Source organism: Puma concolor, chromosome C1, assembly GCF_028749965.1.
Source record: "Puma concolor isolate L17-30 chromosome C1, mPumCon1.1.hap2, whole genome shotgun sequence".
Taxonomy (NCBI): domain Eukaryota; kingdom Metazoa; phylum Chordata; class Mammalia; order Carnivora; family Felidae; genus Puma; species Puma concolor.
In genome coordinates, this window is record NC_141674.1 from 140,714,034 (window position 1) to 140,732,290 (window position 18,257).

The 18,257-nt window shown below is 44.7% G+C and overlaps 1 protein-coding gene across 1 annotated transcript in view; it reads left to right on the forward strand.

Moving 5' to 3' along the window:
• KIF5C (kinesin family member 5C) overlaps window positions 1-18,257 on the forward strand; it is a 164,003-nt gene that overhangs the window by 114,791 nt on the left and 30,955 nt on the right. The window contains exons 16-22 of the mRNA XM_025912817.2: window positions 3,243-3,431; window positions 6,706-6,823; window positions 9,023-9,099; window positions 10,426-10,535; window positions 12,843-12,944; window positions 13,171-13,231; window positions 18,151-18,222. Coding sequence (XP_025768602.1) covers window positions 3,243-3,431; window positions 6,706-6,823; window positions 9,023-9,099; window positions 10,426-10,535; window positions 12,843-12,944; window positions 13,171-13,231; window positions 18,151-18,222 — 729 coding nt within the window. The remainder of the gene's footprint in view (window positions 1-3,242; window positions 3,432-6,705; window positions 6,824-9,022; window positions 9,100-10,425; window positions 10,536-12,842; window positions 12,945-13,170; window positions 13,232-18,150; window positions 18,223-18,257) is intronic.

An 18,257-nucleotide genomic window follows, 5' to 3' on the forward strand; every position in this document is an offset into this window, starting at 1 on the left:
ACTCCCGTCAGCCTCTTCAACACAGCCTTGGGTCTGGAGGGTCCAGGGTTTCGGGGTCCCAGCCCCCAGCCAGAAGGGTGGCCCCCAGGAAGTCTAATGTCTCCAGTCCCCTCCTGTCCTTCAAGCTCTCGGAAGCAACCGCTTCAAGCCTTAGCTGTGTACTGCACTAACAAAGCAAATGGACATTTCTGGGCATTAAAAAAAGAAGAAGAAGCAGCAAAAAAGGACTCCTAGTCCCATTCTGACTCTTAGGTGTTAGAATGTGAACAGTCACCTCACCTGCCTTTTACTTGGCCTTGAGATGGCACCTTGCGTAGTCACTCCATGCTCTAGGGACCTGGAGTGGTGGGTATGGAGGAGACTTCTAGTAGGCGGGCAGGCAGCATATCATGCCCATGTGAAGGCAGTCTTTTCTTCTGGATTAGTCATCTCTGTTGGATCATGCAGTTTAGTGTGTACTGTTGGAGTCATTGTCAAACCCAGGGGAGAGTTATAAATAACACTTCTTGATTCTTTTTTTTTTTTTAATTTTTTTTTTTTTAACGTTTATTTATTTTTGAGACAGAGAGAGACAGAGCATGAACGGGGAAGGGTCAGAGAGAGAGGGAGACACAGAATCCGAAACAGGCTCCAGGCTCTGAGCCATCAGCACAGAGCCCGATGCGGGGCTGGAACTCACGGACCATGAGATCATGACCTGAGCCGAAGTCGGACGCTCAACTGACTGAGCCACCCAGGCGCCCCTCTTGATTCTCCTTTTTGAAATAACAGTGTACTGGGCTTGCTGAAAACTTTACATTTACATGACTGAATATATGAACTCTTAAGTGGTTAAAACAAAACAAAACAAACAAAGCAAAAACAACAAAAAGGCAACCTGATAGTAAAACCATTTGTTTGGAGTATTGTTTGTTTTTTGTTTTGTTTTGTTTTGCTTTGTTTTCATCAGACTTAAAACCTTTTAGGGGTGCCTGGGTGGCGCAGTCAGTTAAGCGTCCGACTTCAGCCAGGTCATGATCTCGCGGTCCGGGAGTTCGAGCCCCGCATCAGGCTCTGGGCTGATGGCTCGGAGCCTGGAGCCTGTTTCCGATTCTGTGTCTCCCTCTCTCTCTCTGCCCCTCCCCCGTTCATGCTCTGTCTCTCTCTGTCCCAAAAATAAATAAACGTTGGAAAAAAAAAAATTTATAAAAAAAATAAAAAAAATAAAAAACCTTTTAGACCTCCTAGGACAAGAGTGGGCTCCAGAAGTTATGGTTCTGGTTTGGGCGGAAGAACATCCAGCTTTCATATTGGAGGAAGCCTATTATTGTATATGCTCTTTTACTCTTCCCCAGCGCACACATCTGGGCATGGAGTATACAAAGTGTCCTCGTCTACAGACAGAGCTGGAGAGGAGGAAGTGCTTGTTCCCTTCCCAAAATTCCATGCCTGTTGGTTCAGTGTTTTTCCATGAGGAGCTGGTGTAGGTTGTGAATTCCACATGAAAGAGATAGATGTTCGCTTACCTTTCTGGTAAGCTGGACCACATATAGGACATACCTGGTGAGGCTCAAGAACAAGCTTCTCATGTCTGCTCCACGTTGGACCAATCACAAAGGCACAACAAAACTGCATGGAAAGATTAGGGGTGTTTCTCATCCGTTATCTCCATGCATGCTATTGGGTTGAAAAAGTAATGTGATGAGGAATGGTGTTGGGAGGCAAATCATTATTGGCAGTCGGAATTATAATTGGCTTAGCAAGAAACTCCATTAAAATAAGATGGTAGATAAGATTCTAGATTTTCGTTCTGTTAACATAGATTCTGCTTTGTGTTGATTGACACTGGAGTCATTTAACAAATACTGTTGTGGAATTCCTAGGGGAAGGTTGACCCCAGGTTACAATACTGTACAGTATTACAGTATTTTGTCAGCAATACTGACAAAAGTAGGCAGTTGTAGTGTGGAACATTAAAACCATAGTTGGAATCATTGTCTTTAGAACCAATTGAAGCCTCTATTTGTGGGCTGGGTACTGGACAGCTCTCTTGTTTTCTCTTGAGGTGCTAGGATGCCCTCTGGTGGTTAAACAAAATATGCACACAGTTACTTTGCTTATTTGGTCCATTGCTCTTCAAGAGCATCTTTGCCTCTCTGCAAATGAGCTTCTATCCCAAGTACCTTGCTTCAGTTTTTGTTTCCAGTTGAGCTCTGAAACTCAGACACCAAATATGAGATCGTTCAGGAATGCTGGCTGTCAGAATCTATCTTTCTAAAGGTGGATTCAGACTGTTAAATTCTCAGGTAATTTTAAATACTGCAAACTAAATTCTTGTTTCCTTAGAAGGGGCAGGCACAGAGGGGCACCTGGGTGGCTCAGTCGGTTAAGTGTCCGACTTCAGCTCAGGTCATCGTCTTGTGGTCCATGAGTTCAAACCCCGCATCAGGCTCTGTGCTGACAGCTCAGAGCCTGGAGTCTGCTTCTGATTCTGTGTCTCCTTCTCTCTCTGCCCCTCCCCTACTCAAGCTCTGTCTCTCTCGCTCTCAAAAAATGAATATATGTTAAAAGGGGGGGTGTAGTCACAGAGATGGAAATATTGATTGGTAGTAAGTGAAAAGTCATGTAGGAAAACCTTCTTTTGGTAGCAACACATTCTTACTAGATTTTTTTTTGTTTAATTGAAGACTATAAAGAAAATCCTTTTTTGTTTCAACAATTGTTTATAGAAGCATATTCACAACATTATTCTACTTCTCTGTCTGAATAGCAGACTATAGAGAACATAACTGAAATTTTTATTTGAGTTCTTATAGGGACTCAGAGTCCCCTTTAGGAACACTGGTGCTTGTAGTTATTCTAGAAATGTAAGGTATAAGACATTGAATGGAATACCTCATCAAAGTTAGCTCTTTTTAAGTATTCAATGTCTTTTTCCTCTGATATCATGTCTTTTATCTTACAAATTAAATGTAATCTAATTTTTTTATTAAGGATTCATTGATTAAGGATTATATTTAGAGAGGTTTTTAAGTCAGTCTTCCCCGAGGTTTCAGAAAACCTGGGGGATACACACACACACATGCACACACAGTGAACATACAAGTAATTTTTAGTGCTCATTTTCAGCTTGTGGTCCTATAATTAGGGATCCTTAATCAGAAATCCAGAGACATCTTGAGGATTCGTGGGCAGATTTTAGGGGCCCCATGAAGCTCTGGAAATTGTAGGCAATAGTTGAGCATATTCCTTCCTGTGCTCAGTTGGCAGATGTGAACGGAGTCATTGAGGAGGAATTCACCATGGCCCGCCTGTATATCAGCAAGATGAAGTCGGAGGTCAAATCCCTGGTGAACCGCAGCAAACAGCTCGAGAGCGCCCAGATGGACTCCAACAGGAAGATGAATGCCAGTGAGCGGGAGCTGGCAGCCTGCCAGCTGCTCATCTCCCAGGTAGGTCACCCCTCTTCCCCTTATGTCACTCCCTTGACCTCTTGAAATCTGCTTCCTCTGTGCTCTTACTGGGACAGTACACGATTGGGTACACGATAGGGATAGTCGGTGTACTTTGCTTTATGTAAGACTTGTCCGTGGCCTCCGCAGGCAACGAGAGCCCAGGCTTATTCTTAAGGCTAGATTTTGTTGTGTGAATTGCACGAATTCCCTTCAATCCCTTTTTAAAGGATGTGTCTACATATCCCTAACTATGTATGGATACAGAGGTAGGTAGGTAGAAATCTGTAATGAATGGATGAGATTGGATAGAATCTAAATCTCCTATCACCTAAGGCAACATTCCTTCATCTTTTAATCCCTACCACAGGTCCAATTTAATATGTGAAAACAGAAACTGTTGCCACTACTGCTATTATTAATAATAGTGGCAGGTAACATTCTATTGAGTGTTTACAATGCTCCATACACTGCACTGAGCACTTTACATGCATTATCTCACTTGATCTTTAAAAAAATCCTGGTGGGCAGGTTTTATTATTATTATTCTTATTTTTCAGATAAGGAAAGTGAGACTCAGAAAGATTAAATATATTCTGCCCAAACTCATATAGCCAGTGCAAGGCAGATCTGGGACTCAAACCAAAGCTTGTGTGAACGCAAAGGCTTGAAGGGATTTTCAAGCCCCGGGGCACGTTTCCTCTGCCCTGGGAGCAACACTGTTCTTCTTCCCACTGGAATGGCATTTTCATTTTAGGGAGTTGGTTTCAGAAGACGGCAGTCTAGTTTCTGGTCTGCCACTGATATCTGAGCTGGGTGTTTGGGGTTTGAGGCTTCTGTTGAGTGGTACAGGGAGAGCTGCTCACTGCCTTACACCAGGCATTAAAACAGCTGAAATCATTTGCAGGAATCTGATACCAGCATGGAGTGGAGCATCAAATAATACTGAGAGGCAGACAAAAGCATACTTCATTCTGGTATGCTTGTAAACACAGTAATATGTAATCATAGAACCAGCTCTAGCCGCCTCATGTCCCGCCATAGTAATCTAAGAGACGCAAATTAACGCATCAAGTTTTCATTTTATAACTGATGTAATAAGCAAAAATGTATTGAAAAGATTATTTAGTGCTGGTGTGTGATAGTGAAATTTATGTACATTGCTGAGAAAAGTGTAATTGGGTCAGTCCTTTTGGAAAGCACCTTGGGAATCAAAAACCATACAAATGTAAGTACTCTGGTGCAGGAATTTCACTTACGGTATTTTCACTGATAATGAAAATGCAAAAATTTTATTTTATATGTTATCATTTCCTGATTAAAATATGAAAAGCCTGTATGGAAGATGTTAGGTGCAATGTTACTTACATTATAATAAAATAAAATACCCAAATACCTATTCATAGACTGATAACATAAAGTTGCATGGGAGAATGCTATGTAGCTCTTACAAAGTATTTATGAAATTCAGCCATTTGAAAAGTTTAATTATATAAAGGTAACCGAAAATGAAAATGCAGAGTTATATTTATGCTTATGCCTTGCAACTTTATACAATATGCATTCATACAGTTAAAGATCAGGAATAGTCGATAAGTTAAGAGTGGTTTATGGGTGAAATCTTGCTGGATTTGCTTTATTTGACATTTTTATGATTTAAAAAACTTGAGAAAATAATAAACGTTAGGGCATGATATCCAGGTCACCTGTTACACTGATAACATGTGATTTTGGAAGGTCCCACCCCTAACATTTGAAGACCAAGGCAAGAGTGCAAATCGAGGTCCCTCAGTCTGCACCCTGCTGTCTCCTCTTTTCATCTTGACACACCAGCTTCCATGTCTAAGTCCCTTCTGCACTGTCTGTGAACTGGTGAAACTGTGTCACTGTCAACTCTAATCTGTATAACTTGATGACAGAAGCTGCAGTGTCAGCCCTGGGAGTGGGCTTTAGGGCCACTGGAGTAGTGAGTTTCTGCATTTCCAGTACCCAGAGTGTGGTCTAGAAGGAGACGTGGGTCCTACATGGCACACCCCCTTAGCCTACAGACTCTTGGCTCAGTGGAATGAGTGTAGCCAGAGGCCAGCCCACATGGGGTGCTCTAAAGTATGGGGCTCAGGATTGAGGGCTCAGTTGCCCAGGTCTTAGAGTGACATTGACTTTGGGCATATGAGAGCAGAGTCAAGAATATTTGAATGTTTCAGTGTTACAGGATACCTACGTTAGTGCTTTCTACATTAGCGACCAATGCAGCTTTCTTTTGGATGCTGCTTTGTAGTCTCTTACAATTTACACAAAGCCAAATATTCAATCATTATTTCCTGGGGTAGGTTAGACCTTGGCTGTTTATTTTCTGACACGATCTAAGGAATCTGACAAAATATTTCCAGCTAAAATGCTATTATCTTCTTCGTTGACACTCATCCTTTTCACCAAAAGCTACACTTATAACATGACTGCTCCACCTGAGTCCATTTCCCAGAGGTTATTTCATTAGATTAGAGCTCATTCTCCAGGGTTTTCCTTCCTTAATGTGAACACTGTACATCTTGAGGGAGGGGTGTCTACCTATTTCCATCTGCTTAGAAGGGCCAACTGTCTTTATTCAGTCAATGAGCTCCCATTCATTCATTGGTCCCACTAATATTTATTAGGTATCTACTCCATACCCTCATGGAGCTAACAAGTAAAAAGAAATAGATAAGTCATGTAGAAGTTGGATGCTGTAACAAAGTGTTGGGACCTGAGTGTTAAGGATTCTGGGAGGGTAGGCGGGAGCACTTCCTCAGGAGAGGAAAATGTAAAATGCAAGGTCCCCGACACAGGAATTGGTGTGCTTGAGAGACAGAAGAAGAAAAGACACAATGTTTGAGTTCCGAAGACAGAATCCACAGGTGTTGGTTCAAAGAATGAAGCCCTCTTCCCTACACATTTTCCCAGTCCTTTCTCTCTAGCACACTCTGTTTTCTACAAGGAGACAAACCAGCTTGGATGTTGGCATCTCGCTTAAGTGGATGGTGAGGAGGGGGATGGCCATCAGAAGGGTCTGTAAGGAAAGGGGCAGAGAAGCACAAGGAAGAAACAGAGGACTATGTTAGTCTGTGATCCCAAATCCCAAGCAGAGGGCAAATATGCATCCTTTGGGTGTTGGTACTCCAAAAAGGGACCCAAGAACTCCTCTGTTGCATTTTCCCATCAGACAGTCCCAGGAAAGTCAGGATGGCAGTTATGGTCACTCATGCCTCCTTTATATCTATTTGCTTATTATTTAAAGCATGAAGCCAAGATCAAATCCCTGACGGATTACATGCAGAACATGGAACAGAAGAGGAGGCAGCTGGAAGAGTCCCAAGACTCACTTAGTGAAGAGCTGGCCAAACTCCGAGCCCAAGGTAAATAATTGACTACTTTGCAGGTGTTGAGCTCTCGACCCACATCAGATACTCTCTAGTTGGCTGAACTCATGATGTTTAGTTTTGCTCAATTACAGCACTTCTAGATCTACTGAAAACAATGGAATAATTGCGGGGTGAGCAGAAAGAAAGAAAGAAAGAAAGAAAGAAAGAAAGAAAGAGAAAGAGAAATATCTAGAAGACTGCCCCCACACAATATTTGCTCCTTTTCCCTTTTTTCCTCAGTCCACCCTGCTTCCCGAGTCAGAATCCTCTCTCTTTTCTACTTCCTGCCTCCAGTCTGTCACCATGGCCTGTCCATTTGACCTGCCAGATGCTTCTCTGCTTCTGCTCATCTCTGCCTTCATTTTCACCATCCTTAATCCTAATTAAGAGTTGTGGCTACATCCATCTACGGACAGTCCCACCCCATCTTCTCCTGGCCAGCCACCGTGTTGCTTCCCAGCGGACTATTCTAAAATCACTTTCTATCTTGTGCCAGCCCCATGCCTGTGCCCCTTCCATGGTGTCCCGCCGCTCTTAACATAAGGTCTGAATTTCCACCAATGGCTACCTTTACCTTTATCCTATGAACAAGCTCTTCCCTTTGCCAGGCAGCCTTCTGATACTCTTTGCTTAGGGAAGTGCCTGACACATAGGAAACACTCAAAAGATATGAATACATAGAAACATTCAAGAGAGGTAACTAGAAATGCAGAAGCCAGAACAGGATTAAGAATGTATGCATTGCAGTGAAATGGACCACACGTACTATGAGCTGCAATGAAAATTGTTAGTCCTTTTAGGAAAGCATTTTGAAAACAAATATTAATAATCGTAACACTTTTTACACCTTTTGATCCTCATATCTCAAATATTCATTGCAGAATTCCTTGTATTAGTTGGGGGGAAAGAAAAGGAAAGGACAGGAAGCCACCTAAATGCCCAACAGTTAATTGAGCTACGGTATGTTTTTTAACAGAACATGTATTGGGGGTGAAGTATGTGGAGGCTGTACAGCCATGCTTACGATGCATCCTTAAATTAAGTAAAGATCATAATATGCAATCTTATCTTCACTGTGGTTATAGCATGTAGGAATCAATGGATGCTTGTGTTCCAAGGCCTGTGGATTAATATTTAAAACGAAAATGGTTTTGATAGGGTAATAGGATTGGTGATGATGCTACCCTGTGTTTATTTCCCTTATTGTTAATATAGTCACTTGCTCAGTAAATACACTTTTTTCAAATGCCAAGGCAAATTTAAAAAGATCAAGAACATCCTCACCCCCGCTATGACCTTGTAATGTTTTCTTCATGTGATAATGGATGAATGTTAGAGACAGAGTGTTCCCCCTAAGACTTCACACAGAAAAGAACTGTTCTCTCCTGTAAATGACTTCTGCAGTGGGGCCACTGAGTAGAAATAAAACAGGGGTGAGAAGATCTGAAATAAAGTGGAGCAGACTAGATAGAAAGCATAATGACTTGAAAGTCACTGTTTTAAACCATTTTGCTCCTGCCCGCCATCCCACCTCAGCCTGCCATGGTATGCTCAGGGAGTGCTCCTAAAAGCAAGAATAGGCTGGGCTGGCTCCCCCTGGGGTGTGCCATGCAGCAGCCCTGCCCCAAATATGGGGCTTTCCTGTTTAATCTGGAGAGTATTACTTTATATTTCTATTTCTCTCTTCTTAGCCTTAGATTATGTTTACCTGCTCTAGATTTTTAGAGAATAAACAGCTTACCCATGGGAGGTAAATTAGCTCTTTCTGGAACTCTAATAGTGTCATGAATCCAAATGCCACTAACATTCACATGGTGCTTTGTGATCTACATAGCAGGTTAATGTGTACTGCCTCGGGGCTTGCTCACCGAGGCCAGGTGGGGACCGGTTGTCTGAGGTGTGAGGTCATAACCGGCCAGGTTGGTTCTGACCTAGAGTGGCCCACTCCAAGTTAGCACCTGTCCCCGACAGTCGCCCCTCCTGCTGGAGCCCTCCTCAGCCAGAAGTCCTCCTCCCAGTCTTGGATACATACCATGGGGTGTAGTCGGTGATGTAAGCTCACGTTTCACTCTGTGGCCATTCTTCCTTTTTTTTTTTTATCTTTTTTCTTTTAAGTTTTTTTTTTTTTTTTTTAACTTTTGGATGTGAGTCCTACCAGTTAAATCTTAAATCATCATTTAAAATTCAAAACAGAAAAAATGCACGAAGTCAGCTTCCAGGATAAGGAAAAGGAACACCTGACCCGACTGCAGGACGCTGAGGAAATGAAGGTGTGTATGCCACCCCTCCCATGGAGCCCAGCACGCATTCGGACCGCACTTTCTTGTTCTAGGGAACTCTGTCTCCTTCAGAGATGTGTGCGGCAGTGCGGGAGGGGGAGGGGAGTGGGGGTGCCGATGCCGGGCAGTTGCAGCTGTTCTCACGGCGTGGCCCGGCGTAGGACTGAGATAGAGGTGGAGTGTCCAGAAACCCCACGAAGTCCGTAGTAATAGCCACGTTGCTTTGGTACGTGTTCCTTCCCCGTTCCTGGTGCAGAAGGAAAGAGCAGAACCCGCCTCCCCTCTCCAGCCCCCAGTCCCTACATGGGCCACACTGTTGAGGTTAACTTCTGAAGTGTTTGCCCTTTCTTTGAATGAAAGAAAACATTTCTCCTCTTGACATTTTTATTTTCTCATTTTTTTTGAATATTGATTTTATTTTCAGGAGAGTGCAAGTAGGGGATGGGCAGGGAGAGAGGGGAGGGGGGCAGAGGATCCAAAGCGGGCTCTGTGCTGACAGCGGCAAGTCCATAGTGGGGCTCGAACTCACAAACTGCAAGATCATGACCTGAGCCAAAGTCAGATGCTCAACCCGCTGAGCCATCCAAATGCCCCCTCTCCTTGACTTTTTAAAAGAAGCACTCCAAATTTGAGTTTCCATCTTATACATAGAGATCTTTATGTTTGGTCACATGTAAAGTAGTGAAGGAAAATGTAGGATGAATGACTGGGAAATAAGATTTTTAGGTGAATAAAGTGAGATATGAGAAAATGTTGAGTTTTACTTCATTTTAGGCAGACTACTAGTCCCTTTGCATGTGAGCCCATAGTCAAAACAGTGCCCGTGGTATGATCCTGCCCCAGGCTCACCTTGATGGGCCCCTCTCCTGGTTTCATATGGCTTTGGTGAAGAGCTCTCCTTTGAACATCACCACAAATCTGTGCAGTGGGCAGGACTGGGGCAATTATCTAAATTTTACAGATGAGGCAGTGTAGCTCACACAGGTTACATGGCTTGTCTGAGGTCACCTGAGTAGTCAGAGGTCCATGCCCTCTGACCTGGCTAGAGAAGCCATGTAGCCTGGTGAGCTGTAGAAGGTCACGGATAAAGCTTTTTATTTAATTGATGGACTGATTTGCTCCCAGGGCCCACTCTGTTTTATGATAGATCTTTGGGTTTTGTTGTGCCAGTACGACAAGGCGGGTTCTGGCGGCCCCAGTTTTGGGACCTGACAGCCGAGGGATGTAGGGTAGGAGGCAGAAGCAATCCAGGGCTTGTCATAGTGTGGGCTGTGAGCCAACGAGTGGATGACACATCTCTGCTGGCCTGGCTCGCAGAAGGCGCTGGAGCAGCAGATGGAGAGTCACCGGGAAGCTCACCAGAAGCAGCTGTCCAGACTTCGAGATGAGATCGAGGAGAAGCAGAAAATCATCGATGAGATGCGGGAGTGAGTCGGCTCAGGGGCTCTTGGGATGTGGGGGCAGGCATGGCGTCTTCGGCCAGCCTGGAAGGATGCGGCTTTGAGCCGAGGTCTGCTCGCCTCGCCCTGTGGGCCTTGGGCTCTGCCCTGGGCCGCAGTGGGCTACACACGCGGCTTCCGACGTCTGTTTTCCCATCTGGAGCTGAGCCTCGGGGGGCTCTGCTGGGGCAGGTGGCAGGCGGGTGCAGCCGTCCTTCCTCGTGCCCGAGGAGCTGGGGTCATGTTGGTGACTCAGCTGCCCTCATAGGCGGAAACACCATCTGTATGAAAAAACATATTTAAAAAAACCCTCAGTTGGTCCTGAGTCTGGAGTTCTGATAGGTTAATAAATCCTCCAGAAAAGATAGTCAGCTCCTGCTGCCTCCTCACCCGAACTCATAAATGCACCCTGCACAACCCTGAGCCACCTGGTCACATGTGCACACTTTGTAGGGACCGGTGTCTGTGCTCGTGGACCTGTGGCATTTGCCAGAATGGCTTCATTGCAGCTTGTCTCTGGGGACACCCCCCCCCCCCTTCAGGGCCATTTTCCTGTCCTGAGATGGCCACTGAAGAACCCCTGCTCCATAATGATCTCTCCCCTCTTCCTCTCTTACCTTCCTGTCTCATTGTCAAAACAAGTCACCAAGCTGGGAAGTACTTTCAGGATCCTCTCCTTGAGGGTTCTTAACATTTTTGCACAGTGAGTCCCTTGGCAATCTTTGAACCCCTTGGCAGAATAATATTTTTATTTGTTTGTTTGTTTGTTTACTTATTTATTTATTTAATGTTTATTTTGAGAGAGAAAGAGAGAGAGAGAGCAAGCACACAAATGAGGCAGGGCAGAGAGAGAGGGAGAAAGAGAAAATCCCAAGCAGGCTCCATACTCAGTGTAGAGCCCGACACGGGGCTTGATCTCACGACCTCGAAATCATGACCTGAGCCATAATCAAGAGTTGGATGTCTGACCGACTGAACCAACCAGGTACCCCTAGAATAACATTGTTAAATGCCACAAATAAAAGATGCAGGAAAACAAAGAAAACCAGTTATGCTGAAATACATTTCCATTCGCTAACACCTCCCCCGCCCCCTGCCCCCTGCTCATTGCCCCCAAGATATAGACTAAAGGCTCCTTCCACTCCCGCTTTCTGTAGATGAAGAGCCAGATTTCTATGTGGGAGTCAAGGTTAAATGAGTTACTTAGGGTCACACTACTAAGTAGGAACCAAACTGAAGTTAGAGTTTAATTCTCCAGGCTACTGATCCAAATCGCTCTTCAGTGTCTGCAAGCTGCTCACACAGCGTATTTGCATTTTAAAAGAGGAGAATGGTAACGAAGCAAAGTGTAAGTGTTGTGATCCTGGCACAGTGTCTACCGAAGGCAAGCATTTCGTGTCGTCTTTCCTCTCCTCGTTTTGAACCATCCCCGTGCTATTATTCAGGTTGTTCTTTCCCCTTCAAGCATGTCCTGTGTTCTTTATTCTGATTAATCACCCTTGACATGTTTAACTGGAAGGGGAAAGGAAGGAGGGAAGGAAGGAGGGAAGGAAGGAGGGAAGAGGGAGGGTTGGTAAATGAGTTAGTCAGTAGGTGTAGAAGTTTTGTTGGCCTGTGCCTTTCAAGCAGACTCTGAGTTTTTCCTTCAGATAGTGTAGAGTCTGTTCCTTTACAGGTGCACAGGCCTGGCCATACAAAAGATTTTGTAAATACTGCATGCAAATGTTGACAAAGTGCCCCCAACCAGATGGCGAGTTTCCCTTTTGCAGCAGCCCCTGGGCTTTCTTTGTATTTTTCTCTCTCTGTACCCACTCCTTGAAGACTTCACACAACTGTACCTGTGTCAGCCAGGAATTTGGACTTAGAAAATGTTCTCAGATCATCGGACTAGAGAGGCAAGGAAGGTTGAAATGGCCAAATAAGGTTTCCCGAGTGAGTGCATGCCATCTGTAGGGCAGACAAAGCAGAATTCTTCTGACTGTGCTGTCTTTCTCTGTTTTTAAAATATCGGCCCTTTTCCTATCTCATTATTTTCCCCCCAAAGCTCTTGCACAAGCCAACTATAAATATATTCTCAAAGCCTTATGTTTCATGCCTCTGAGATGTTCCCAGAAATTAGTTTCCACTTCGGCAGGGAGGAAGCTGTGAGGTTGTTCTCTGATCCCTCAAAATCCTCTAGAATTGCCGCCTTTATTGCTCAGAACTAATGGGGTTGGAACAGAACCATGTCTTCGGCTGGGTGACTCGGAATTTCAGACTAATGTGGACTGTATTGCTTTTTCCTCTCAATTTCAGTTTGAATCAGAAGCTGCAGCTAGAGCAGGAGAAGCTCAGTTCTGATTATAACAAGCTGAAAGTGGAAGACCAAGAGAGGGAAATGAAGCTGGAGAAGCTCTTGTGAGTGTGCTTCAAATGTTTCCCCGGCTTTCTCTCCTCCCCGCGGGGTCTCTGCAAGCCTGCGTCCGTGATTCAGATTCCTAAATATTACGGTTAGGTTGGGCCAAGGCTGTTTGTGTGCATTGGTTTGTTTTGTTGATTTATCCGTAGGTGCAAATGGAAATCTCTGATGCCCTTTTGCTGGTTCATAATTCCTTTTTTTGTTTGGTTTTGTTTTTTGTTTTAGATTGCTCAATGATAAAAGGGAACAAGCCAGAGAGGACCTCAAGGGGCTGGAGGAGACAGTGGTATGTCAACATGTTTCCCAACTCACTGTCGTCTCAGAGACCTGATGAGTTTGTGATTTGTTGCGTTTATTTATTCTAAAATATCACCTGTGCCCACCTTTCTCACATACCATCTTAGACAAAACATTTAGGCAAATTCCATATATTTAGACATTCCATTTAGAAAGAACATTGTGTGGAAAAGTGAGAATTGTAGAATTTATTCCCCAGCTTTTGACACAATGATTAACCATCAGTCTGTCAGTCCGTCTGTCTGTCCATCAGTCCATCCATCCATGCTTAGTGCTGTGACCATGCAGACCCTGAGTGAGAATGAAACTGACTTGCAAATCAATGACTGCAAGTTTACAGGTTTTGCACACTATAGCTTTTTTTCCATTCAACATTCAAGAGCACCTACTAAGGGCTGGCATTCTTCTAGGTGGTTGGGTTGCATCAATAAATGACAAAGATAAGATTCTGGCACTTGTGAAGCTTACCTTCGGCTGATGGGGAAGACAGATAGTGAATAATAAGGGAGGAAATCATGACCTCCATTAAATGGTTCTGGAAAGTACACAGGGTGGTTGCTGGCAGTGGTCCCATGAGAAGGTGACTTTTGAGTAGGAACTTGAAGCAGGTGAAAGGGCAAGACTGGAAGGGCCTTCCAGGCATAGGCAATAGCCCATGCCACGGCCCTGAGGTGAGCCCGTGCCTGGTGTTTTGGAGTGACAGCAGGGAGGTCAGTGAAGCAAGGAGGAGCTAGGAGGTGGGCACAGAGAGGTCAAGGCGAGAGCAGGTGTAAGCTGGGAAGGGACTTGAGACTTGCAGGGTTTGGGGTAAAAGAGTGACAGATCAGAAGGGCTTATTATTTGAAATCCTGGTTGTTTTTCTTCATCCTGCATCTGAATTCGTGACGTTTGTCTCCACTGGTTGACTTCCATTTCAGCTGCTCTGAGGGCCCTCGAGAGGCCTTTGAAGTGCCACACACAGCCTGTGTTTGAAGACAGACCATCCCAACCTAGGCTCTCAGTTTGGTGAAAACATGTCCGGTCATTTAGATACAATTGTTCAGATAAAGTCATACATTTTGATTCCACTCATGTGTCATGTGAATTTATGTGGTATTGTGCCTATCTCCAAGAATCTAGTGACGCTAGGCTGTAGGGCTGGGCCTCGTTCTGCACTCTGGCTTCTGAGTTGATGTTAGTTGCCCCTTAAAGCCAGGTGGAGGGACTCAGGACAGAAGTCCTGGTGCAGTCCACTCAGGACAGAAGTAAGATGACTGTATGCAAAGGATCTTGGGCCTTTCCAGCATGGTGGAGAAGATGGTAGATGGGGCTGCTGGCTGTGGGGGAGACTGAAATGAAGCTGTGAAATTGCAGAAGTGATACTCACAGTTATAGATGATTGTAAAAATTCAGGAAAATATGGAACTTTAAAATGGTACCGTATTCCCACTAGCCAGATATAAGTGACGTTTCAGTACCTTTTTCCTTTCCACCCGTGAACTGCCCCTGCCCCACTCGCTCACCTGCCATACCTGCCCTTCATGCCCTCCCACAGGTGCTCTCTCACGGTCACACTCACACTCGTGCAAAGTCACTTGTCCTCTCGTGCACTCTGGCGCATGCTCACACCCCACAGTCTGCAGTCCCTTCCTCACACTCACGGGCATTCACTTCCATGTTCTCGTGTCTGTGCACTTCCTCGCGTGCTGGCCCCTCCCACCCTCACACTCACCCATGTGGCTCTTCTCTCTTGCTCTCACTCAGCACTCACATCACACACATTACGCACATTCACGTTTTAAACCCCAAACTGGAACCTCATGGCATCTTGTCACTTAACCTGCCCTCAGAACCTTCCCTAAACTGTAACTGTTCTTCAGGAACAGGCTCGCTGCCCTTGATTGACCTTCCTAGAATTCTCCTTAGCTCAAGGCCTCTGCTGGCTTGAGTATTTGGGCAAGCTGGGGGGTGGAACCTGCTGTCCAGGGGTAGGAGTGTGAGGCCCACTCCAGCAGATGACATTGGAAGATGTTGAGGCAGCCATGGGGCTTCGGGGCTGGTCCTCTCTTGCTGTGTTGATGGGCCTTGTGTTTTTGCCTCTCTGGTCTCGCCCTCACTGTCCCCCGTGACAGGAAGCTAAGCCTGTAACTTTTACACAGAGGGCAGCAGCCTGTAACATGGACAATTTGAAAGAAGGGAGTCAGGTAGAGTGAGGAAATGATAATCTGCTGGTGGAAAATTCATTGCTGCAGGAAAGCCAAATGATAGCTGCCTAAGCTTAAATGCGCAACTTGTAAACTATTTAAAAAATTTTTTTTTCATGCTTATTTATTTTTGAGAGAGAGATAGAGTCGAGCAGGGGAGGGGTAGAGAGATGGAGACGCAGAATCCAAAGTGGGCTCCAGGCTCCAAGCTGTCAGTACAGAGCCCGACATGGGGCTTGAACCCACAAACCATGAGATCGTGACCCGACCTGAAGTCAGATGCTTAACTGACTGAGCCACCCAGGTGCCCCATCTTGTAGCATATTTTATATTTTAAACATCTTGAAGCCTGTTCCTTGTACCTGCCCCTCCTGAACTGCTGAATTCACCTAAGAGCAAACAAAAATGAGATACAGTTGCCAAACTCAGGACTCCATAGTATTTGGTACTTAAGCCCCAAAGAAATGTCTGGCCCTTTGACAAGGCCCCCGTGTCTTCTCTTCCCATTTCCCTTTGGTGTGATGGCTTTTTTTTATGGAAAATATTTGCTGTGATTACAGTTCAGCCAGGAATAAAATCCCTGAAGCAGCAGAGAGAGCGTACAGAACAGGGGCTGGGGGTCTGAGCTCTGTGGGCAGGGGCCTGAAACAGTGTCTGCATAAACGTGGGCTCTGAGCTGTGCCCCTGTGCCTGTGCTGGAAGGTGGCTAAGCCTTGGACAGGTCCGATGGGCATTGCATCCAGAATAACAGGCGTGCTTGGCTTCCTGCAGAAAGGAATTTGCCACATCTGAGGAAGGAATTGACTTCAGCTGCTGCTTATTTCAACACAGAATTGCAGACTTGGACCCAGCAAAAAGACCTTAAATTAACACAGAACTGTTATTCCAAGAAACTTAGTGTTTTTGTGTCTTTATGGCCTGTTTCTTTTTTAAAAAAATTTTATAATGTTTATTTATTTTTGAGAGGAGGGAGGGGCAGAGAGAGGGAGACACAGAATCCAAAGCAGTCTCCAGGCTCTGAGTTGTCAGCACAGAGCCTGACACAGGGCTTGAACTCATGAACCGCGAGATCATGACCTGAGCCGAAGTCGGACGCTCAACCAACTGAGTCACCAGGCAACCCCCCGCCACCTTTTTAAAAAAATTTTTTTTTCTTTAATATGGCCTGTTTCTTTTTTTTCTGTGAGCATGTGTGAGCTGCATCCCTTGACATTCTGTGTTAAGTCAACTTAGACAAATTAAAAAGTATAAATGTAAGTTTATCTCTCTCCTCCCTTATAGGAAAATATTTTGCAAGGAACTAATCATATCTCCTGTAGTAAATATATGGAGAATTAAATGAAAGTAAATAGCGTGATATTCTGATCTTGTTAACAAAGGTCACCAGGTTTGACTCACACCCTTGTCTTAGCAGTCTAGTTCCTAAGGACTCATTTGTAGAAAATAATTCAAAATGAAGAAAAAAAATACCCCCAAGAAGTTAATTACAACATAACAATATTATAACAACAGAGGGAAACAGTAACAAAAGTATACGATAAAAGCCTACTGAAGAAATGGATGTCAAATATGATGCATCAGTAAGTTAATACTAACTAGTGTTTACTGACCATTACGATGTGCCAGAACTGTTGTAAAAGTTTTATAAGGATTATCACATTTAATCCTGACAACTGTGAGGCAACTAGTATATTTATCCTCATTGTACAAATAAGAAAACTAAGGCACAAGAAGGTTAGGTAAGTTGCCCAGGGTCACGTGGATAAAAGGCCCACCACCTGCTTCATCCATGAGCTCCGTGATGTAAAGCAAACGAACATGAACTGAGACCAGCAAGGGGTGTGGAAGCATGAAAAACGTCAGTTAGGATGGGAGAGGTTGTGGGTAACTTTCCTTTTACACTGGCGTTTTGTATAATGTGTATGTGATAAACTAGAGGAAAAAAGGAGTCCCTTCTGGTACAATGCAGCCTATTAGGAATTTTGGGGAGAAAACTTTTTTTTTTAAGATTGTTTGTTTGTTTGTTTGTTTAAGAGAGAAAGAGAACAAGTGAGGGAGGGGAAGATAGGGAGAAAGACAAAGAATCCCCAGCAGGCTTCGTGCTGTCAGGGCAGAGCCTGATGTGGGGCTCGAACCCACAAACCGTGAGATCATGACCTGAGCGGAAGTCAGACGCTTAACTGACTGAGCCACCCAGGTGGCACATGAGAAAACTTTTTTTTTTTAATGTTTGTTTGTTTGTTTGTTTAGAGAGAGTCCAAGCAGGGGAGGGGCAGAGAGAGAAGGAGACAGAGGATTTGAAGCAGGTCTGCACTGACAGCAGAGAGTCTGACGTAGGGCTCAACCTCAAACCGTGGAATCATGGCCTGTGCCAAAGGACCTTACCCATGAGAAAGCCTTTTAACTTTTGTTTTTGAGGGGAGAGAAAAAGTGCTATTTAGAACTCAGCAAATGAGTAGGCTTTGTTCTAGTTTACATTTCATTGTTTGAGTTCCCGTCTCTGGCCCTTGAGATGCTCTTGAGACAGTTAAGGGGGTAGACACAGCTGGTGAGAAAGTCAGGGAAGTGTGGGAGCGCTGTGGCCTTACTGGCGGACTCATAGAGCATGTATGGAAAGGTCTGGGTCATTGGGTCAACCAGATGTTGATGGTGTGGCACCAAATCCGTCACGAATTCACTGTTTCCCCCACCACCTAAGTGGCATTTTAACAATCTTCTCTTCCAGTCTCGAGAATTGCAGACTCTTCATAACCTCCGGAAACTCTTTGTCCAGGATCTGACTGCCCGGGTCAAGAAGGTGAGTTCTCTTTTGTGTGAACAGGACTGAGAAGA